Source organism: Prionailurus viverrinus, chromosome B2 (genome assembly GCF_022837055.1).
Source record: "Prionailurus viverrinus isolate Anna chromosome B2, UM_Priviv_1.0, whole genome shotgun sequence".
Taxonomy (NCBI): Eukaryota; Metazoa; Chordata; class Mammalia; order Carnivora; family Felidae; genus Prionailurus; species Prionailurus viverrinus.
This window is the reverse complement of record NC_062565.1, coordinates 43,275,014-43,294,782: the sequence shown is the minus strand read 5'-3', so window position 1 is coordinate 43,294,782 and position 19,769 is coordinate 43,275,014. Positions and strand designations below refer to the sequence as shown.

Sequence of the window (19,769 nt, the reverse complement as noted above, 5' to 3'; positions counted from 1 at the left end):
GATTATTCATGAGATGTTTTACCTGGTAATTGTATGGACACTTGAGCTTTATATCTTCTGAAGTCCACTTATTTAAATATATTGGAATTACCATTGTGTTATCCCAAATACTAGGTATAAAAGTTTTAAAATTGTGTATCATTAAATTATTTTATTTTTTACATTTTCAGTGATTGATCATTTTGGTAATTATTTTTCACAGCGAGAGAAATTTATGCCATGATGTAACTTGAGTTTTTTTGTTTTGTTTTGTTTTTAAACAACAAAACTAAAATGCAGTGTATAATAGTGGTAGCTTAACCTTAATTGCTTCCTGCCTTTGGAGTTCTATGAAAATGAGAATGTTCTGACTGTAACAGTTTTCTACTAATTTATGTATGTGGGATGTTCAGGTTATGCATGGTTGGAATTGAAACTGTTCATACTCAGAATCAGTACACAGGTCTGCTGAATTAATTTTCCTCAGCAGTGATGTAATAGAAGAAATGATAAAACATTCCACCTTTAATGAATGGGTAGACTGATGGATTTCACAACACAGATATTTATGTTGTTTTGGTGTGCTATAACTAGTGATAAAGTTTCCAACTCTTTGAGGTATTTTAAGCCAAAGATGTCTCATGGTATTTCTTCTTTGGTCATTTAGCAACAAAAATATGAGCTGTAATTAGAAACCCGGTAGCATGTTCATTACTTTTTTGTTTAATTCACATTTGTAATGTATAACTTGACTACAGTTAAAACATTTTTTTTCATTATGGTATTTTCTGAGGAAAAGGGTATATCCTCAAGCTCCATTGTTTTAAAATAAAAGATGTCAGTTTTTCTACTCTGGAACAAGATTTTACAGGTGTGATATGGTATCGACTATTGACTTAATGATTGGGTTTAAATATGTATTAATCAGAGATGAACTTAGTCCTCGGGTTCACATTTAAACTGTGGCATGTTGAAATAATCTAGATCGCCATCTGCACATCTGAATTCATTTTGTAAAATATGGCAAACAGCTGCATTTCAATTGAAAGCTAAAACGACTGCAGGACATTAACCCATTGAGAAGATTACAGTAGGTTTTCAGTTCCATGTTAACTGTATTTATTAGAGAAAATTGACTTGAGTGCTTCTGCTTTTAACTGACTTTTTTTTTTTTAATGTCTAGGAGAAAGGAAATAAAGCATTGGGATGATAGGACTTTGATGTGTAAAGAAGTTATGTCTAAAGTTAATTATCTAAAATCAAACAAAATTTGGGTATGGGAAATAATTATTTTAAAGATTCTAATGAGCTATCAGCTCATCATGTCAGAAAAATGTTATTCACCTGCTTGATGTAAAAATTAAATAACTGACTGTGGAAGGATGATCGTGGTTATAATAAACTAGGATTGGGACCTTTTACCTCTTACCGATAAATACTCTTGATGTGAAACATTTGCAGTAGGGGGACAACTGAAGAAAGCTGTTTTTTTTTTTTTTAAAATTTTTTTTCAACATTTTTAATTTATTTTTGGGACAGAGAGAGACAGAGCATGAACGGGGGAGGGGCAGAGAGAGAGGGAGACACAGAATCGGAAACAGGCTCCAGGCTCTGAGCCATCAGCCCAGAGCCCGACGCGGGGCTCGAACTCCCGGACCGCGAGATCGTGACCTGGCTGAAGTCGGACGCTTAACCGACTGCGCCACCCAGGCGCCCCAAGAAAGCTGTTTTATTTTTTTTTTTTTTTTTTTTTTTTATTTTTATTTTTTTTTAAATTTTTTTTTCAACATTTATTTATTTTTTGGGACAGAGAGAGACAGAGCATGAACGGCGGAGGGGCAGAGAGAGAGGGAGACACAGAATCGGAAACAGGCTCCAGGCTCTGAGCCATCAGCCCAGAGCCCGACGCTGGGCTCGAACTCACAGACTGTGAGATCGTGACCTGGCTGAAGTCGGACGCTTAACCGACTGCGCCACCCAGGCGCCCCAAGAAAGCTGTTTTAATAGGACTTTACTTTCTGAAATGTCTCCTCTTCAGAGAGAGTGAAAGTGGGGTGACTAAAGGGGCAGGCTGCTCCAGCAACGTCAACAGGACATTTGGCCACAGGATAATCCCACAGACTGACATGTCTTCAAATCTGACATGAGTCAACTTAAATCCTATTTTTGGAGGCTGGGGTTAATACACAATCTTTGAGTTTAACGTTTTCTCCATGATAGCATATCTTTGCCAGTATTCTCTTGGGTGAGGGAAACATTTTCTGAGGTTCTTGGGAGAGCCAGGTTCCTTGTTTTTTTTTTTTGTTTTTTGTTTTGTTTTGTTTTGTTTTGTTTTGTTTTGTTTTGTTTTGTTTTAAATCACTGCTCTGATTCTGTAGGACCGTTCCTAGAAGTAGTTGGGTTCCTGTCTATTTTCCCCCAGTCTTGGATTTGGTGATGTGAATTGTTTTTTGTTTTTTTTTTTAAAACCTGAGTTCTAATCGTGATGCTTCTTATCCTATATTTTTGTAGAAAAAAGGACTTACTTTAAAAATCTTTGTGGAAAAGAAATCAGGCTTAACACAAGTTTATGGTCTTTAATAGCATCAGCTTTTTTATGTGCTTTAGAATTTTGGTTTTCAGGCTCAGTTTGAGTGAAACTTTTTCCCTTGTTTTTCTTTGCTCTTGCATTTGGCCTGGCCCTAAGGGCCCTCTAACTAGACCATGACTTCTGTTGGCAGATAGTTGGCTTTGCCACAGAAGGATATTGTGACACTCAGATCTAGCCAACCAGCTAGCCTGCTGTTTATCTTAGTCCTCTGTCCTGTTGACTTCTCAAAAGCTTCTTCTTTTCTTTTTTAAAGTTTATTTATTTTGCATGCGCGCGTGCATGCATGCAAGGGGGCGAGGCAGAGAGAGAGGCGCAGAATCCCAAGCAGGCTTGGAGCTGCCGGCACAGAGCCTGGTGTGGGCCTTGATCCCATGAACCATGAGATCATGACCTGAACCCAAAATCAAGATTCAGACACCAAACCAAATGAGCCACCCGGGCGCCCCAGTACTACTTTCTTTTATCATATGTTCAAATCTGCAAATTATTTTTATTGTAAGGAAATTATATTGCAACATTTATATGGACATACAAAATAATAGCTAACATTTATTGAGCACTTACCGAGTAATAGTTGAGGCTTTTATCTACTTTTATTGTGATGTTATTTTCACTAATTCTTGTTTATAGGACTGCCACATGCATTAAATAAAACAGCATATATTAGGTTTGGCATCTAGTTTTCCTATTATGCATCGGCTTAATTTTATTGGGGGAAAAGTCACATTTTAAATTGATGAGTTAGTTAACCATAAGATAAAATATCACACTACTTACTTCTGATGTGCTGATTGACTTTATTATTTATATTTTAGGGTTTGGTTCAAATGGGGGTTAGGTTATGCATTGGTTTTCTAATTTTGTGTTTTGCAGCTGTGCAGTTCTTTGTATTAACGCTCACTTGGAACCCGAGTACATGAATAGAAAAATCAGAGTTGTTCTGTTGTTCTGGATGGGACTGGGTGGGTGTGCTTAGAGACAACTTGGGAGCTCCCTGAAATATTGCCAGTGAACCTTAGGGCTCCCTGGAACGTATTTGGAAACCATGGAGTTCTGTTATTTCATGACTCTTTTGTTTCCATTATTTATTGTAAAATTTGTACTAAAAGGTTTATCGCTTAAGTCGGTAATTTTTGATATCATATTCGACTAAGCAGTTTTTCCTTTTTGCTATTTCATTTAATAAAGAATATTAATAGGAACAAATCAGATTTATGTAAAAATTAGAAATTTAAAATTTTCTATACTTTTGAAGTAATTTATAATTGCTTCCACTCTCCATGCATTTGTTTGTAGTTAAATACATTTTGTAAGCCTTATTTCTTTTTTATTTAGATGAATAATACTGCAGCCAGCCCAATGTCTGCTGCCACTTCAAGTAGTGGAAGAAGTGCGGGGAAGTCGGTAAGCTTTGCAGCAGAATTACAGAGTATGATGTGAGTATGTCTCTGCATCACACTTCCTACTATTCAAGTTTATTCATTTGATGAAAGACAATAGAAATAACAAAATTTCTAAAACTTAACTTTGAAATGTATACTTAACGAAGTAAAAATGGAATAGTCTCTTCACGGTTTAAATAGCCATATGTAGAAGGGGCAAAATAGGTTAATAATGCTCCAGGAGTGCTGTATTTGAAAAATAAGTTCTGGTTCATCTTTATAAAAGAATCACATAAGTCTGTTTGCTCTCGTTATGATTCTCTGCTCAGATCTGTGTTATGGATTGTTTATTACTATTTTAGTTTTAGATTTAGAGGACTTTGAGGTTGATTATATTCTTGGATAGTTGAAATGTTTTCACAGAGAGGTTCTCTGTTTTTCCTCAAGTATCATAATAATTCCATGAGCCTAATTTAAATTACTTTTTAGTTTTGATAATATTTGAAATCACTGTGTTGCTGAATGTTGAGAAAAAACATAGAACATCTAAAAACCACGTGTGGTCTTTTTGAGAAATTGCACATTCTTTCCTTAATGTGGAAATCATTCTTTCCTTAAGACTCTTTTTAGCTTAATTTCTTGTTTCTTGCATTGAGTGACATGGCAAATCTTGATTTGAGGGGAGGTAGCATATTTATTAGAAATGTCTGCTGCCATATATTCGTTTTAGTTTATTCTTAGTTCAGGAGACAATTACTCGCATAAGTGGGACAACACATTAGAACTCTTCTTTTCCTGTAGATACATTATTTGTGACATACTGGGCAATTTGAAAAGAATGTTTCTGTGGAAGGTTTAAGTATCTTCCTCTTGTGGGTGTATATTGGTAGCCTTCATAGAGAGTTAATGCTATTGTGTGATGATTATTGTTCAGATACGTAGGCTGTTCATATGCTTGATAAACATAACTTTAGACAGCACTGAGAACGTTTAGGTCGTAGGTTCTCAAACCTTTTGGTGTGAGGTTCCTTTTACACTCTTAGTTGTTGAAGACCTTAAGCAGCATTTGTTTATGTGGGTTTTAATCCGTTAATATTTATTGCCCAGAGTTTAAAACTGAGGAATAAAAAATTAGTATTTACTTGCAAAATAGTATACCTATTACATGTTAACATAAATAGCATACCCCCTATGAAAATAATTATATTCTTAAACCAGAAATTGATAACATATTTTGTTAGATAAGATGAGAATAAACTTAGTATATTAATTTAAGAGTTGTATGAGGTGAACCTGGGTTTCAAATTATGGAAAATGTTAAGGGTTTTATGCTGGTATAATTTTTATATGATAAGCATTTTCATTTTAGTTTTGTAGATTTACATTAAGAATATTTTATATTGCATTCTGTTAATTATGTTTCAGAATATCAAATGTGCTTTAGAAGGTTTACAGTAAAGTGAAGAAATTCATTTTCTTGTAGAGCTGGTTCATACTTTGTGTTTTTAAAAGCTTTTTAATTTCAAACTCATAAGAGAGTCGGATAATGAACTCCATGCATCCATCATCCAATTTTAACAATAGTTGTGTTTTGCTAGTCCTGCTTAACCTTTCTCCCTACTGTCTACTTTTCTTTCGTACAGTATTTTAAAGCAATTCCCAGACATCATATTTTAAAGTTGGCGGTATTTATTAAAACAATATATTTGTTGTAAATAAAAAATAAGGTCTGTAGCATAGGTCAGCACACTATGGTCATGGGCCCATGGACTGGCTGCCTGCTTTTGAAAAGAAGATTTTATTGGACCACATCCATGCTCATTTGCTATCTGTCACTGCTTTCATGCTATATGACAGAGTATTTGTGACAGAGACCATGTGGCCTGTAAAGCTGAAAATATTTACTGTATGGCCCTTTACAGAAAAGGTTTACCTGGTCTATAGAAACAGCTCTCTGTAAGAAAGCTGTATTTCCTTTTGTCATTTATACTTAGGAGAGGTTCTTCTTAGTGCATTTGATAGACTGCAGGCCACTTAAGAAAACAGAAAAAAATAAAAGCTAAATTCAGCACTTTCTTATTAAATACTTTTGCAAACATCTTCTCAACTAATGTGCTTAAGCTGGATTCAGAATGCAAAAGTTATTGTTGGCTACAGCTTTGGAAGAAATGTACATTTTCCTTCTATTTCAGACCTCTTAGAGAGACCATTCCTAATAGTTACATTCATCATTTATAGTCTGAAGTTATTTTTTTCCCCTTATGAATTGCTTCATAGAACACAAAAAAAGGGCCCAAATTGGGGGAAACTTTTCAAATTTACCAATGTTTTTTATTGGTGTAAGGTTTTTAGGCTTTTGATTATATAAGAATAAGTATACATTTATTGTTGCTTATTTCACATGTGAAGTGCAGCCCTAAGTATTCATGTTTATTTTGTGTTATAGGAATTTCATTCTGTGAATCCTTACCCTCTTGTGTCCCCCCAACCCCTGCCAGTTCTGTTCAGCCTGTTTGTATTGTATTGCTGTTTTTATTTATTTTTTAAAAATGTTTATTTGTTTTTGTGAGAGGGAGTGAGTGAGCAGGGGAGGTGCAGGGAGAGTGGGAGACAGAATCTGAAGCAGGCCCCAGGCTCTAGGCTGTTAGCACAGAGCCTGACACGGGGCTTGAACCCGTGGACAGTGAGATCATGTCCTGAGCCAAAGTCAGACGCTTAACTGACTGAGCCACCCAGGTGCCCCTGTATTGCTGTTTTTTAATCTTCTGCTGTCATTTCACCGCTAATGAGCTGTTTTTCTCTTGGCTCCCTGCCCTCTAAATAAGCAACAGTATTGTGGTATCATTTCCAGGGGATAGTTGCACTGTGAAAGGTGTCTAATTGTGAAACACAAATGACATTGTCCTGATCAAATATAGAACTGGCAGCTGGTCTGTACTGTTAGCGCCTTGAGAGAATTGACCATATTTTAAGTTTGTGTTGTAAATTCTACCAGTGAAGTATTCTTTAGGAAGTGTTCTACAGATTTTAAACTAAAGGACGAGCCATCAAAGAGTTGGTGGGTTGGGGATGACAAGCAGCTTTCCCTTACCGAGTGCATATAACTCAGCACATTTGCTGTATGTTTCTTATCACAGCTCTTTGAGTAATGTGTGCTGGGAGGGCCCAAGAGGCTTTTCATTTTTAAGTTACTGAACTCAAGTAGCCTGTAAATTACAAAGTGAAATCTTTTCAATCCACATTGCAGGTATTTTAACAAACTTCTTAAGAATTTTGATTAAGAGCACTTCAAGGAGTTTTCATTGGATATTTTCTTCTTTATTTTACTCATTTATATATTTCTTGCCTTGTTATATTATACTTTGTCAGGTTTTTGACCTGGTGATGATGCCAGGTTTCACTGCTTGGTAGCATTTAGTGATTCTCATGCAACTAAATTAAAAAAAAATAATGGTTTTGTGTTTACACGTTACTTACATTTTATAAGAATTCTTCCAAATGAAACTTTCATTCATATTTAAAGTTCACAGATTGAAAAGAAATTTTTTTATTCAGGAGTGTTTTTTTATATACAATAAAATTCACTCTCTTAACTGTACAATTGTGCAAGTTTTGCATTTTTAAAAACCAACATTTATTGGCCTCCTATCTGGTGGTAGCTAAATGCCTTCAGAATAGTGCAGGAATAGAGAAGCGTTGTGGAGACACGTGACTGTCATGTGATAGGATGTGAGCAATTAATTTCATGGTAGTACAAGGGAGGGAGTGATGACCTTCTGAGGGTAAGCTTCCTGAAGTCTGTGCTTCTGACTGCTTCCTGGAGTATCCTTTAAGTATTCTGTGAGCATCTCAAACTTAGTATGTCCCAAACTGAACTAGTACAGTAAGATTTGCTTCTTTTCCTGGGAATTTTTGAGGTATATAGCAAAATCTGTTTATTCATTGCTGCGTTAGACTAGGGCAGAGTTGTCTATGTAAAATGGTATCTTTTGGCTATTATTTAACATTATAAGTTTTGAGCTGTGAGAGAATTCTGTTCCCAGTTCTATCCTCACGCTAATCTGTCTTTAAAGAGACCTGATATGTAAACATAGGAATTAGTAATAGATGTTCATTAAACTCACACAGGGTTGCTTCAAATATTGAGTTTCCCTACTGTGTTTAAGTTTTTTAGGAAATTGGAGAAAAATTCTTAAAGGTAAACAGTGCTGACATTTATTACACCTTCAGGGATGCTTTAATAATACTGATGATCATAGTGAATGCTTGTGTAGAGCATAATGTGTACCAGGCACTTCCTGAATGCTTCCATATACCATTTCGTTTCTTTCTTTCATTTTTTTTTTTTAAATGTTTATTTTTGAGAGAGAGAGACAGCATGCGAGCAGGGCAGGGACAGAGAGAGAGGGAGACACAGATCTGAAGCAGGCTCCAGGCTCTGAGCCGTCAGCACAAAGCCCAGGGCGGAGCTGGAACTCACGAACTGCGAGATCATGACCTGAGCCGAAATCGGGCGCTTAACCGACTGGGCCACCCAGGCCCACCCCCCCATCCCCCCCATTTCATTTAATCTTCACACATATTCACCATGAGGTGAATACTGTTACTCCCCTCTCACAGATTAGAGGAAGAAATGGAGACACAAAAGTTAGTAACTTGCAAAAAATTGCCATTATAATAAGTGGCAAAACCTGGTGTTTAAGCCTGGGAGTGTAACTCCATCAGAGTCTGTGCTTTGATGTATTATGCTAAACTACATTTCAGTCAATAGAACTTTGATTCTGATCTATGAAATTTAGTTTACAAATGAATGTTTATTAATTTATGTGTGAGTAGTGTACTGTAATGAAGTAATGATAAAGCTGAATTATTAGTATTAATTAGTGTTATTAGTAATGAGGTCTAATTTTTATAAGAAGTATTGGGATGTTATTTTCATATACTCATAGCATTTATTTCAGTTTCCTATACCTGACCACCAAATCGCTTTAAGCAAGGCCATGTCAGTAACGAAGAGAAAGTATAATTTTTCATTGAAATTGTATATTTATTACTTACATGCTTCTTATTGGATGCTCCTGTTTGTGATATGTCATAATTTTGGATATGGCTACGTGGTTGAATATTTAATGTAATATTTAACATAATGTGAATATTTAAATGTACCTTTTCTATTTTATCACTATTAACTAATACTTTAATTCCTGATTCCTGATAATTTAAATTACACTGAAATACGTGGATGAACTTATCCTTGTACTTTTTGTGGAATGCATCTATTTGGAATATTTTAATATATACATTGGTTTATAGATACAACAATAATGAGGATTTTCAAATTATTTGAAATGGGTCACAATCTTTCCTTTTGAAAGTGAGAAAATGCTAAAGCCGATTGGGAACGCAAAAGCGCTGTGTAACTGAAAGTTGGTTATACTTCTTTTCCTTTCAGAAATAAAAATAAGGAAATGTTTAAGTTGCTACATGCAACTGAATGAAGTCCTTGCATTGAACAAGTGTGTCATCTTATAAATGGGACAAAATACAGTTTTGAATTTGTGCTGAAATACCTCTATCAGTTATCTCATGAAAAGAAAGTTAGTAGGCCTGAGTTGAGGATAGTATGTGTGTCTCTAATTAGGGAGAAAAACGTGTTGCTCACTCTTAGAAACGAATCCTTAAAATTCAGAGAAACAGTCATTTTGGTAATTTTATATATTGAATATTCTTAGTAAGGTAGGGAAAAATAGGTAAAAATTCATAGATTCGTCATTCTAAAATTGCAGTGTAGTTGCAAATTACGAGACTGGAGAATGGGAATACTGGTTCTGAGCTAGTTTGATGGTGAACCAGGACCTAGCAGATACACAGTTGTGTATAGACTTCACTTGTCTTTAGTGTGAACATTCATGCATTCCACTGTGTTCCTGAGCGCTTGCCTAGACTCTGAGAGTGTCATATGCATGTATATATATATATATATATTTTTTTTTTTTTTTTTAATGCTTATTTACTTATTTTGAGAGAGGGAGAGCTCGAGCAGGGGAGAGGCAAAGAGAGGGAGAATCCCAAGCAGGCTCCATGCTGTCGGTGTAGAGCCTGACCCAGGGCTCCATCCGATGAACCATGAGATCATGACGGGCTGAAATCTAGTCAGACACCTAACTGACACTCCCACCCAGGTGCCCCCCCCACCCTTTTTTAATGTTTATTTATTTTGAGAGAGAGAGCACATGCGAGCTGGGGAGAGGTAGAGACAGAGAAAGAGGGGGAGAGGGAGAGCATCTAGCATATGATTTATTTACACTATCCTTTCTAAAACCTGAAAAGCTTCCAAATTTGAAGTACATTTCTCAGATAAGGGATTGTGGACTTGCATCTACTTCATAGGGTTTATTTGAAGATGAAATGAGATACCGAGTCAAAGCGCATAGTTCTTGTTCCTGGCACATAGTACATACTCTCCTGTTAGTTGTTGCCATCATCTTATAAAAAATGTTATCAGCTGGGGTGTCTGGGTGGCTCAGTTGGTTGGGTGTCTGGCTTCGGCTCAGGTCATGAGCTCGAGGTTAGTGGGTTCAAACCCCACGTCGGGCTCTGTGCTGACAGCAGAGAGCCTGGAGCCTGCTTTGTTTTCTGTGTCTCCCTCTCTCTCTGCCCCTCCCCTGCTTGCATTTGGTCTCTGTCTCTCTCTCAAAAATAAACAAACATTAAAAAAACTTAAAAAAAGGGGCGGGCGCCTGGGTGGCTCAGTGGGTTAAGCGGCCGACTTCGCTCAGGTCATGATCTCAGGTTTGTGAGTTCGTGCCCCGCGTCAGGCTCTGTGCTGACAGCTCAGAGCCTGGAGCCTGCTTTAGATTCTGTGTCTCCTGCTTTCTCTGCTCCTCCCTGCTCATACTGTGTCTCAAAAATAAACACTAAAAAAAACTTAAAAACAACTCAAGAAAAACAAAAAAATGTATCATCAACATATGATTAGGAAACTTATAAAAATGTAAGTGTAGGGGCAGATGTTTGCAGTTTTATGGGAATAATTTTTATAATCATAGAGAAAAATGATTTGTCTACATTATAGCCTGTTGTCCAGTAGAACTGTCTGCGGTGATGGAAATTTCTATTTTTGTGCTCTCCAATACGATAGCCACTAAACACATGTGCCTACTGAATACATTAAATGAGTATATTTGACAACCTAAAAGAAATATGGAAAATACAAATTATACATGGACTACTACTTTTCTGGGATGCTTGCTTATATTTTTACCGAAATTGGGAAAATACATACTACATGTTATGACTTTTTTTTTTTTATTTAATATTTACTTTTAAGTGCTGTTACCAGTTTTACTTTTTACTTCTTCCTCTTTTATTGTGGCTGTCATTGTCCCACAGTTCTTTAAAGATTTGGGGATATTAATTTTTGGTTACTTTGGCAGGTCAGATTTGATTGTGAAGTTTAATGTTACATTAATGTTCCGTTCTATAGAAAGTACGGATAATTAATACTGAAGTGTTTGTTAATTGCTTAAAAATGTTCCTTTGTGAATTTATATGTTCTTTGTCTTACTGAAAATCCCACGACTATAACTCTGAACGTATTGTGTTGTACTTGATTATCATGCCAATGTGCATTTAGCTAGATTTGCAGAATTACTGGTAGCTGCAAAGTTAGCATTATGTTATGAAGTATTAAGTCAAGTCATTTTTTTTTTTTTTTTTTTTTTAATTTTTTTTCAACGTTTATTTATTTTTAAGACAGAGAGAGACAGAGCATGAATGGGGGAGGGGCAGAGAGAGAGGGAGACACAGAATCGGAAACAGGCTCCAGGCTCTGAGCCATCAGCCCAGAGCCCGACGCGGGGCTCGAACTCACGGACTGCGAGATCGTGACCTGGCTGAAGTCGGACGCTTAACCGACTGCGCCACCCAGGCGCCCCAAGTCAAGTCATTTTTTTAACATGCTGAGATTTTGAAAACTTGTTATTTTTAAACGTACCAAATTCAAAATTAATCTTTAGGAACAGTAGTGGGTAGGGGCGCCTGGCTGGTTAAGTCGGTAGAGTGTACGACTCTTGATCTGGGAGTTGTGTGTTCAAGCCCCAGGCTGGGTGTAGAGATTACTTTAAAAACACAAACAAAAATCTTAAAAATAGTAGTGGGTAAAAATGGATTCTTTAGTACAGCAAATACATCAGAAAGTGGTTAGTAATTTTGGATAGGAAATGAAAATTTGATATCTACTATCACGTATTGATTACCTCCTAACAATAAAGTCTGTTGATACAGGATGTAAATGATTCCTAAAATGAAAAAGATATAATTTCATATAAAATAATAATAGATTTTTAATATAAGGGAATGAATCTTTTTTAGTCGATAGTTTGTTGGGTCTAAGGTTTCATGACCATTTTTAAGTTGGCTGACACACAGCTCTGATTGATTCTCTAGGTGTGAGACTGATACGTAGTTTTGCATTACATCCAAGGACATGAGAATTGATTTATTTTGTGATGTATTTTAACATGTTAACATATATATTAATATGTTTGTATATGTTTTTGATATACTAAGATACATCACAAAAATTTATATATTGGTATGAGTGTGCTACCTTTTGCAAATGTATATTTTTTGACATCACTGCATAGATATTTAGAAAATCTTAAAATATCATGTGCCTTTTTGAGAATACTATAGTCATTAGGTTTTCTGAGTGGCATAACCGTTTTTTTTTCCTGGGACAGAATATAGTTTACAAACCACTGTTCTAGGGAAGAGAAGTGAGAACCAACCCTTAATCTTTGACTGCTTTCTTCCTCTTTTTTTCTCATTGATTTCTCTGTCTTGAAAGAACAATATATTTTACCATGGCTGGAACAGTGTTCGTAGCCTTTTGTGACTTTTCCCTATTCCTGTTTTACGTGGGTTAGGAATGTGTGTCTAATAGGGATAACAATGCACTGGTAATATATTTCTGCCAATTATGGGTTAAATTAAACTTTTTGGGCTGGTCTGGCAATCAATTGATACTTATTTCTTCAACAAAAACAGCATTCTTTTTGTTTGGAAATACACTCAGTCAAACTTGGAGTACAACCCATTTCTAAGTCAAATACTGTATTTTTTTATTCTGCCTCTTCCAACCTAGAATTTGGGTTTCATAATATCCTGTATATCTCTAATCCTTTGGAAGGATATGAACAGAGGTAATATCTGTTTTTAATATACAGTAAAACTTATCTGGAATTTGTAATATAATAAAATGTGAGTAATTTAAAGGGTAAATTAATATAAAGGACGATAATGCCACATCTGAGTGATTTACATAGCATGATACAGTGGAAAGGGTTGTAGATTTGCAGTCGCGAGATCTTGGTTCACTTCTGTGTTGGTGGGTTTTATATATTAAGAACAAAATAACCTCCCTTACCCACCCCCGCCAAAAAAACCCTAAAACCCTAAAACCTAAACCCTAAAACCATGGAAATATTATGGGTAGGAATTATTATATCTACATTTTATTTAAAATGAAATGTCTTTTATATTTCCTTATTATAGAAGCAGTTCATGTTTTTTTCTGAAAAGAAAAGATATCCGGAGATATAGAAAGAACCTAAAGAACATTTTAAACTCACTGGGTTAAAGCACTGTTAATGCTTTGGTATTTATCTTTCTAGTTCCTTTCCAATGCATATAAAAAATAAACACCAAAAGCTCATATTGTAACTGCTATTGTATAACTTGGATTTTTACTTGTATAATACCATAAGCTCTTTCCATATTGATAAATATATTTAATGTCATTATCTTAATAGCTGCAGTGTGTATTTTTCTAATATTTCAGCATTACAGATAGAATTGTAATGAACTTTCATTATATACAGATATAGAGCTATTCCCCTCCTTTTTTCTCTTCTCCCCCACCCAGTGTTTTCTCTCTATCTCTGCACTCTGTGTGTGTGTGTGTGTGTGTGTGTGTGTGTGTGTGTATGCATGTGTGTATCTTTGAGCGTGTGACTGGATATTTTGTTAGGACTAATTCTTTTAAGGTTTTTGTTGACCTTCCATAAAGGGTTTAATGAAATGTAATTCTACCAATAGTGTATATAATATATACCTTACCAATATTGAGTAATGTGACATATGTATGTTTACATTTATTTATATGTAAATCAATATATAATTGAAGTAAATTCACAATATTGTTAGTTTCAGGTGTACAACATGATTTAATAATTCTATATATTACTCAGTGCTCATCATGATAAGTGTAGACACCATCTATCACCATACAACGTTATTATAGTATTATTGGCCATAATCCCTATGATGTACTTCTCATCTCCATGAGTAATTTATTTTATAATTCGAAGTTTCTGTCTCTTAATCTGTTTATCTATTTGCCCATCGCTGAGTCCGCTTCCCCTCTGGCAACCACCGGTTTCTCCTCTATATTTATGAGTCAGTTGTTTTACTTATTCATCTGTTTTGTTTTTTAGATTCCACATGTATGTGAAATCATACAGTCTTTGACTTATTTCACTTGACGTAGTACCTCTGGGTCTATCCGTCTTGTTGTAAATGGCAAGACCTCATTATTTTTTATGGCTGAGTAATAATCCATTGTATATATATACCACATCTTCTTTATCCATTCACCTGTTGGACACTTGGGTTGCTTCCATACCTCAGCTATTGTGAGTAATGCTGCAGTAAACATAGGGGTGCCTGTATCTTTTCAAATTAGTGTTTTCATTTTCTTTGGGTAAATACCAAGTAGTAGAATTACGGATCATATAATATTTCTATTTTTAAGTTTTTGAAGAACCTCCATACTGTTTTCCAGTGGCTGCACCAATTTACATCCTTAGGAGCAAGGCATGAGGTTCCTTTTTCTCCATATCCTTGCCAAGACTCTCTGTTTCTTTTTGATGCAAGCCATTCTGACTGGTGTGAGGTTATCTCACTGTTTTTAATTTGCATTTCTCTGATGCTTAGTGATGTTGAACATCTTCTCATGTGTCTGTTGGCCATCTGTATGGATTCTTTGGAAAAATGTCTATTCAGGTCTTCTGCCTTTTTTTCCATCAGATTTTTGGTTTTTTGATGTTGAGTTGTGTCAGTTTTTGGTATATTTTGGATATTAATCCCTTATTGCATCTATTATTTGCAAATATCTTCTTCCATTCACTAGGTTGCCTTTTGTTCTATTGATGTTTTCCTTTGCTGTGCAAAAGCTTTTTATATATTGTTGTTGTCCTAATAGTTTGTTTTTGCCTTTTTTTCCTTTGTGGGAGGAGATGTATCTATCGATATGTTGCTAAGGCCAGTGTCTGAGAGATTACTACCCGTGTTTTCTTTTAGGAGTTTATGGTTTTAGGTCTCACATTTAATTTTTAATTCATTTTGAATTTATTTTTGTGTATGGTGTAAGAAAGTGGGTCAATTTATTTTGAATGTAGATGTCCCGTTTTCCCTGTACCATGTATTGAAAAGACTGTCTTTTCCCATTGTCTTTTCCACTCTTGCCTCTTTTGTCATAGATTAATTGACCATATAGATGTGGGTTTATCTCTGGACTCTCCATCCTGTTTCATTGGTCTATGTGTCTGTGTTTTTTGCTAGTACCATACTGTTTTGATTACTATAGCTTTGTAGTATAGTTGGAAATCTGGGCTTGTGATACCTCCAGCTTTGTTCTTTCTCAAGATTGCTTTGGGTATTTGATGTTTTTTGTGGTTTTATTTATATTTGCTTACATTTATATATATATATATATTTTTTTAATTTTTTTTTTTTTAACGTTTATTCATTTTTGAGACCGAGAGAGACAGAACATGAACGGGGGAGGGTCAGAGAGAGAGGGAGACACAGAATCCGAAACAGGCTCCAGGCTCTGAGCTGTCAGCACAGAGCCCGATGCGGGGCTCGAACTCACAGACCGTGAGATCATGACCTGAGCCGAAGTCGGACGCTTAACCAACCAAGCCACCCAGGCGCCCCACATTTATATATATTTTTATTCATATGGATTTTAAGTACATGTATTGTCATGAAAGAATTATTTCAGTTTAGTTTTTAATTGGTAATACATTCACACATTTAAAAATAGTCACAGTTATTCAGTGAAACATTGTTTCCTGACATTGTTGCCTGTTTTTTACCCTTTGAGTTACAACTTCTTTCCTGTGTATTCTTCCAGTTTGTCCACATATAAACACATATGAATATGTTCTTATTTTTCCTTTTTACACATGGAGTAACATGTTACAGACATTCTTTTGTATTTATTTAAAAAAGGTTTTGGGGTGCCTGGGTGGCTCAGTCAGTTAAGCGTCCAGCTCTTTCTTGGTTTTGTCTCAGGTCATGATCTCGCAGTTCATGAGTTTGAGCCCTGCATCAGGCTCTGCACTGACAGCACTGAGCCTACATAGGATTCTCTCTCCCTGTCTCTCTACCCCTCCTCTGCTCTGTCTCTCAAAATAAATAAACTTATTTATTATTAAAAATATATTAAATTTTATATAATTTAATATAAAATATTTAATATAAACATAAAATTATTATTAAATAAAAAAATTTTTTAAAAAATGCATCAAGAGACCTCTGCATAGCAACATAAACAGAAGACAGAAAGAATGTGTTTAAGGTCTTCTAGTGTTTTGTAGTTGAGTTATTGTTTGATGAACTCGAGAGCCTAAATAAACACAAGGGAGCCCTTTATTATTCAAAGGAAACTGAGGCAACTTCTAAATGTGTTACTTAACTCAGAAAAGGTAATAAGATCTTCATACTGATAAACAAAAAGAAGGAACAAAAGCAATCTGTAATCCCTTACCAAGAGAGAGTCTTATACTTTGGTGTGTGTTTATGTGTCTGATATAATTTATTTAAGTTTTTAGTAATTTTTAGCTATTGCTGTGATTTTTGGTCCTCTTCCTTCTCTCCACCCCCAACTTAATATACTGTGAACGCTTTCTATGTTATTAGACAATTATTATATAGATATCTTTCATGCTATTAATCCCTTGTTATTGAACCATTTGATTATTTCCAGTTTTTCTACTTTTATTAAAAATAACGTAATAAGATCTTGATACCTATTACCTTAAAATCTTAGAAGAACTTTGGAATCTAAAAGCCTTTTTGATAGTAACTTCCTAATTTTTCTTCCAAGAAAATTGGACTGATTTATATTTCCATCAGCAGTTATGAGAATATCCCTCTCCATCTCTCTCTGATATTTAATAGTTGTGCTATTTTACAGCTTTTCTTTGACTACTGAGTTTGAAAATATTTTAGCCATTTATATTTCTTTATTTGTGGGCAATTGTTCCTATTCTTAGCACAATTTTACTGGGTTCTTGTTTTTCCCTATTGTTTACTGAAGCTTTTAATATATTAAAGGCATTGGCCCTTTGTTGATCGTAGTATGGAAGTCTCTCCACCCTACTCCCCATCTTTTGGTTTCTTTAAGGTTTGTCTATAGTGAGTGATTTCTTTTCAATATGTTAGTTTTCATTTTTAATGTAGCTAAATCAGTCTTATACTTCTTTATTGCTTCTGCCTTTGACAGGAAGTCCTACCCTCAATTTTTGTACATATCTTCTGGTACTTATATTTCAGGTTTTTAATTTCTACAGTTTAATATTTTATCCATTATTTTGTTGTATAGTGTCAAGGAAGGTTCTAAGTTAAAACAGTTCTTAGATTGGGTTGCCAGTGGTCTAACCACCATAAATTATATAAGCCTTCCTTTTCCCTCAATTGAAATGCTACCTTTATCAGATAATAAATTACTATTTTTGAGTTTTCTGCTTTGTTCTCTTAAATTGTCTATTCCTTTGCCAGTACTACATTACTTTAGTTATTATAGCTTCTTAATATGTTTTAAAATTTGCTATTATAGTTCAGGGTCATCCGCATAACTTTTCCATTTAAAATATTTCTTGTCTCTTTTCCTATTTTTATTCTTCCAGATGAATTTTTAGGGATCATTTTATCAAGTTCCAAAACAAATTCTAAGTGCAAATTTTAAGCAGTTTCATTTTTCTTTTCTTTTTATGCTTTCTTGCTGTATACTCGGATTTCAGACATTGGTCTTTTGGTCTTTGCAGTTCATTTTACTTTTAAAGTTGATTAATGAAATAATTTTACATTTAGAACGTTTATTTGAAACAACACTGGATGGAAACTAATGAATGAGTTGGTTAACTAGTGTATGATTAGAGACTCCGAAGAACTTCTCCGTTTTCTTTAATATTTGTTTTTCTTGCTTGAATGTAGAATTGTGCTGTGCCTGCAGTATGTAAAAATCAGCCAAACTATCCCCTCAATTTTAAATCATGCAGTTATTGTCTTAATTTTGAATGGTGAACATGACAGGAAACAAAAGACTAGTTTAATTTTTTCATAGCTATGTAAAATTGTATTCCGACTAATGGAATTATTTATATATAAGGGTGTATATGCAATATAAGTTCTAGAGAGTAACTGTAGTTAATATATTTATTATGTAAGTACATGAGCTAATTTAAGCCATCCATTGGATTTTATTTTGACCATATTAACGAACATATTTTATAGTAGATCCATGCACATTTATTACCGTATATAAACTGAATACTAGGTCCAATTTAATCTTTTTTAAACTGAAATTTCATTGTTAATATCATGTGTTGTAGTCCACTTGTAATGTAGTGATGCCCCAGGGCACCACAGAGCTACTTTGCTCCTATGATAAATGATCCTACTTTGCTACGCTGTTTGATTTTACATATTTTTATAGTTTTTTTTTTACGTTTTCTCTCTTCTTTGCAGCTACTAATTTTGTTGTTGTCAGTGTGCCCCACTTTGGCAGTGTTTCACTTCCCCCTTTTTTGAAAGCTGCTTCACCAGTCTACAAGAGACTAGCGGTCAAATTTATTAGATTTGTATTTAAAAGAAGAGTTCATAAACTCGGAAAGCCAGAGACACTCTTCTGAGAAAAATCATATGATCTTTGGTGCATAAACTTAGTATCAATTTTGAGAGCTGAGTTTACTTACTTCTTAGTTCTGGTTTTGGCTGTATTTTTAATAGCTGGAATTGTCAGATGGCAGGTCAAAGTTTATTTGTAAGTCCTATGTTTAGGCCTAGATCTGTTTTCCCAATGAAACTGTGTGAGGAATTTTAGTTAGATTGGTGGGTTAGTTCAGTACACACAACATTTTTTCTTTTACTCATAAAAAATGTCTAAAGCAATATTTTCAGCTGTGCCTAATTATTATTCAAACCATTTTGAAGCAGTAGGCAAGACCACTGGCTGAGGTAGGTGAGGATGGGAAGTCGGGAAGCTGGAGGGGAGGGTAAAGGTTTGTAATGGTAAAGGGAGTTAGGGAGTGAAAGCTTCTTAGGAATATGCTTAGTCTTGTCTAAGTTGTCATGGACTCAGCATTTACAAGGGCTCTGACAGTGAGGTGGTGTAATTTCTATAACAGTGCTTAGATGCTGGGCATGGGACTGGAAAAGAAAGATGATTAGTGATTTGAAGGCAGATGTGGCGGAAGCATATTGAAATTTAAGATGTTCTAATCACTGAGACTAGGCTGGTGGGGAAGGATGGGTAGAAAGTACGAAAGAGCTGATCAATTTGTAGAAAAACGGGAGAAAGAGAAGGGTGTGGAAACTGCAGTGAGGTATAAAAGTAAGTAGTTTGGAAGTGGTAATTAAGAGAGCTGAAGGAAGGGGCGTCCGGGTGGCTCAGTTGGTGAAGCATCTGACTTCAGTTCAGGTCATCATGATCTCGCAGCTCGTGGGTTCGAGCCCCATGTCGGAAT

The 19,769-nt window shown here is 35.2% G+C and overlaps 2 protein-coding genes across 9 annotated transcripts in view; one reads left to right on the top strand and one right to left on the bottom strand.

The window, feature by feature from the left end:
* SUPT3H (SPT3 homolog, SAGA and STAGA complex component) overlaps positions 1-19,769 on the top strand; it is a 540,862-nt gene that overhangs the window by 8,859 nt on the left and 512,234 nt on the right. For all 4 annotated transcript variants that reach the window (XM_047858055.1, XM_047858052.1, XM_047858053.1 and 1 more), the window contains one exon: positions 3,905-4,005. In XM_047858055.1, coding sequence (XP_047714011.1) covers positions 3,905-4,005 — 101 coding nt within the window. Of the gene's footprint in view, positions 1-3,904; positions 4,006-19,769 lie in introns of those variants that run through there.
* RUNX2 (RUNX family transcription factor 2) overlaps positions 1-19,769 on the bottom strand; it is a 326,243-nt gene that overhangs the window by 278,744 nt on the left and 27,730 nt on the right. The window lies entirely within an intron of this gene.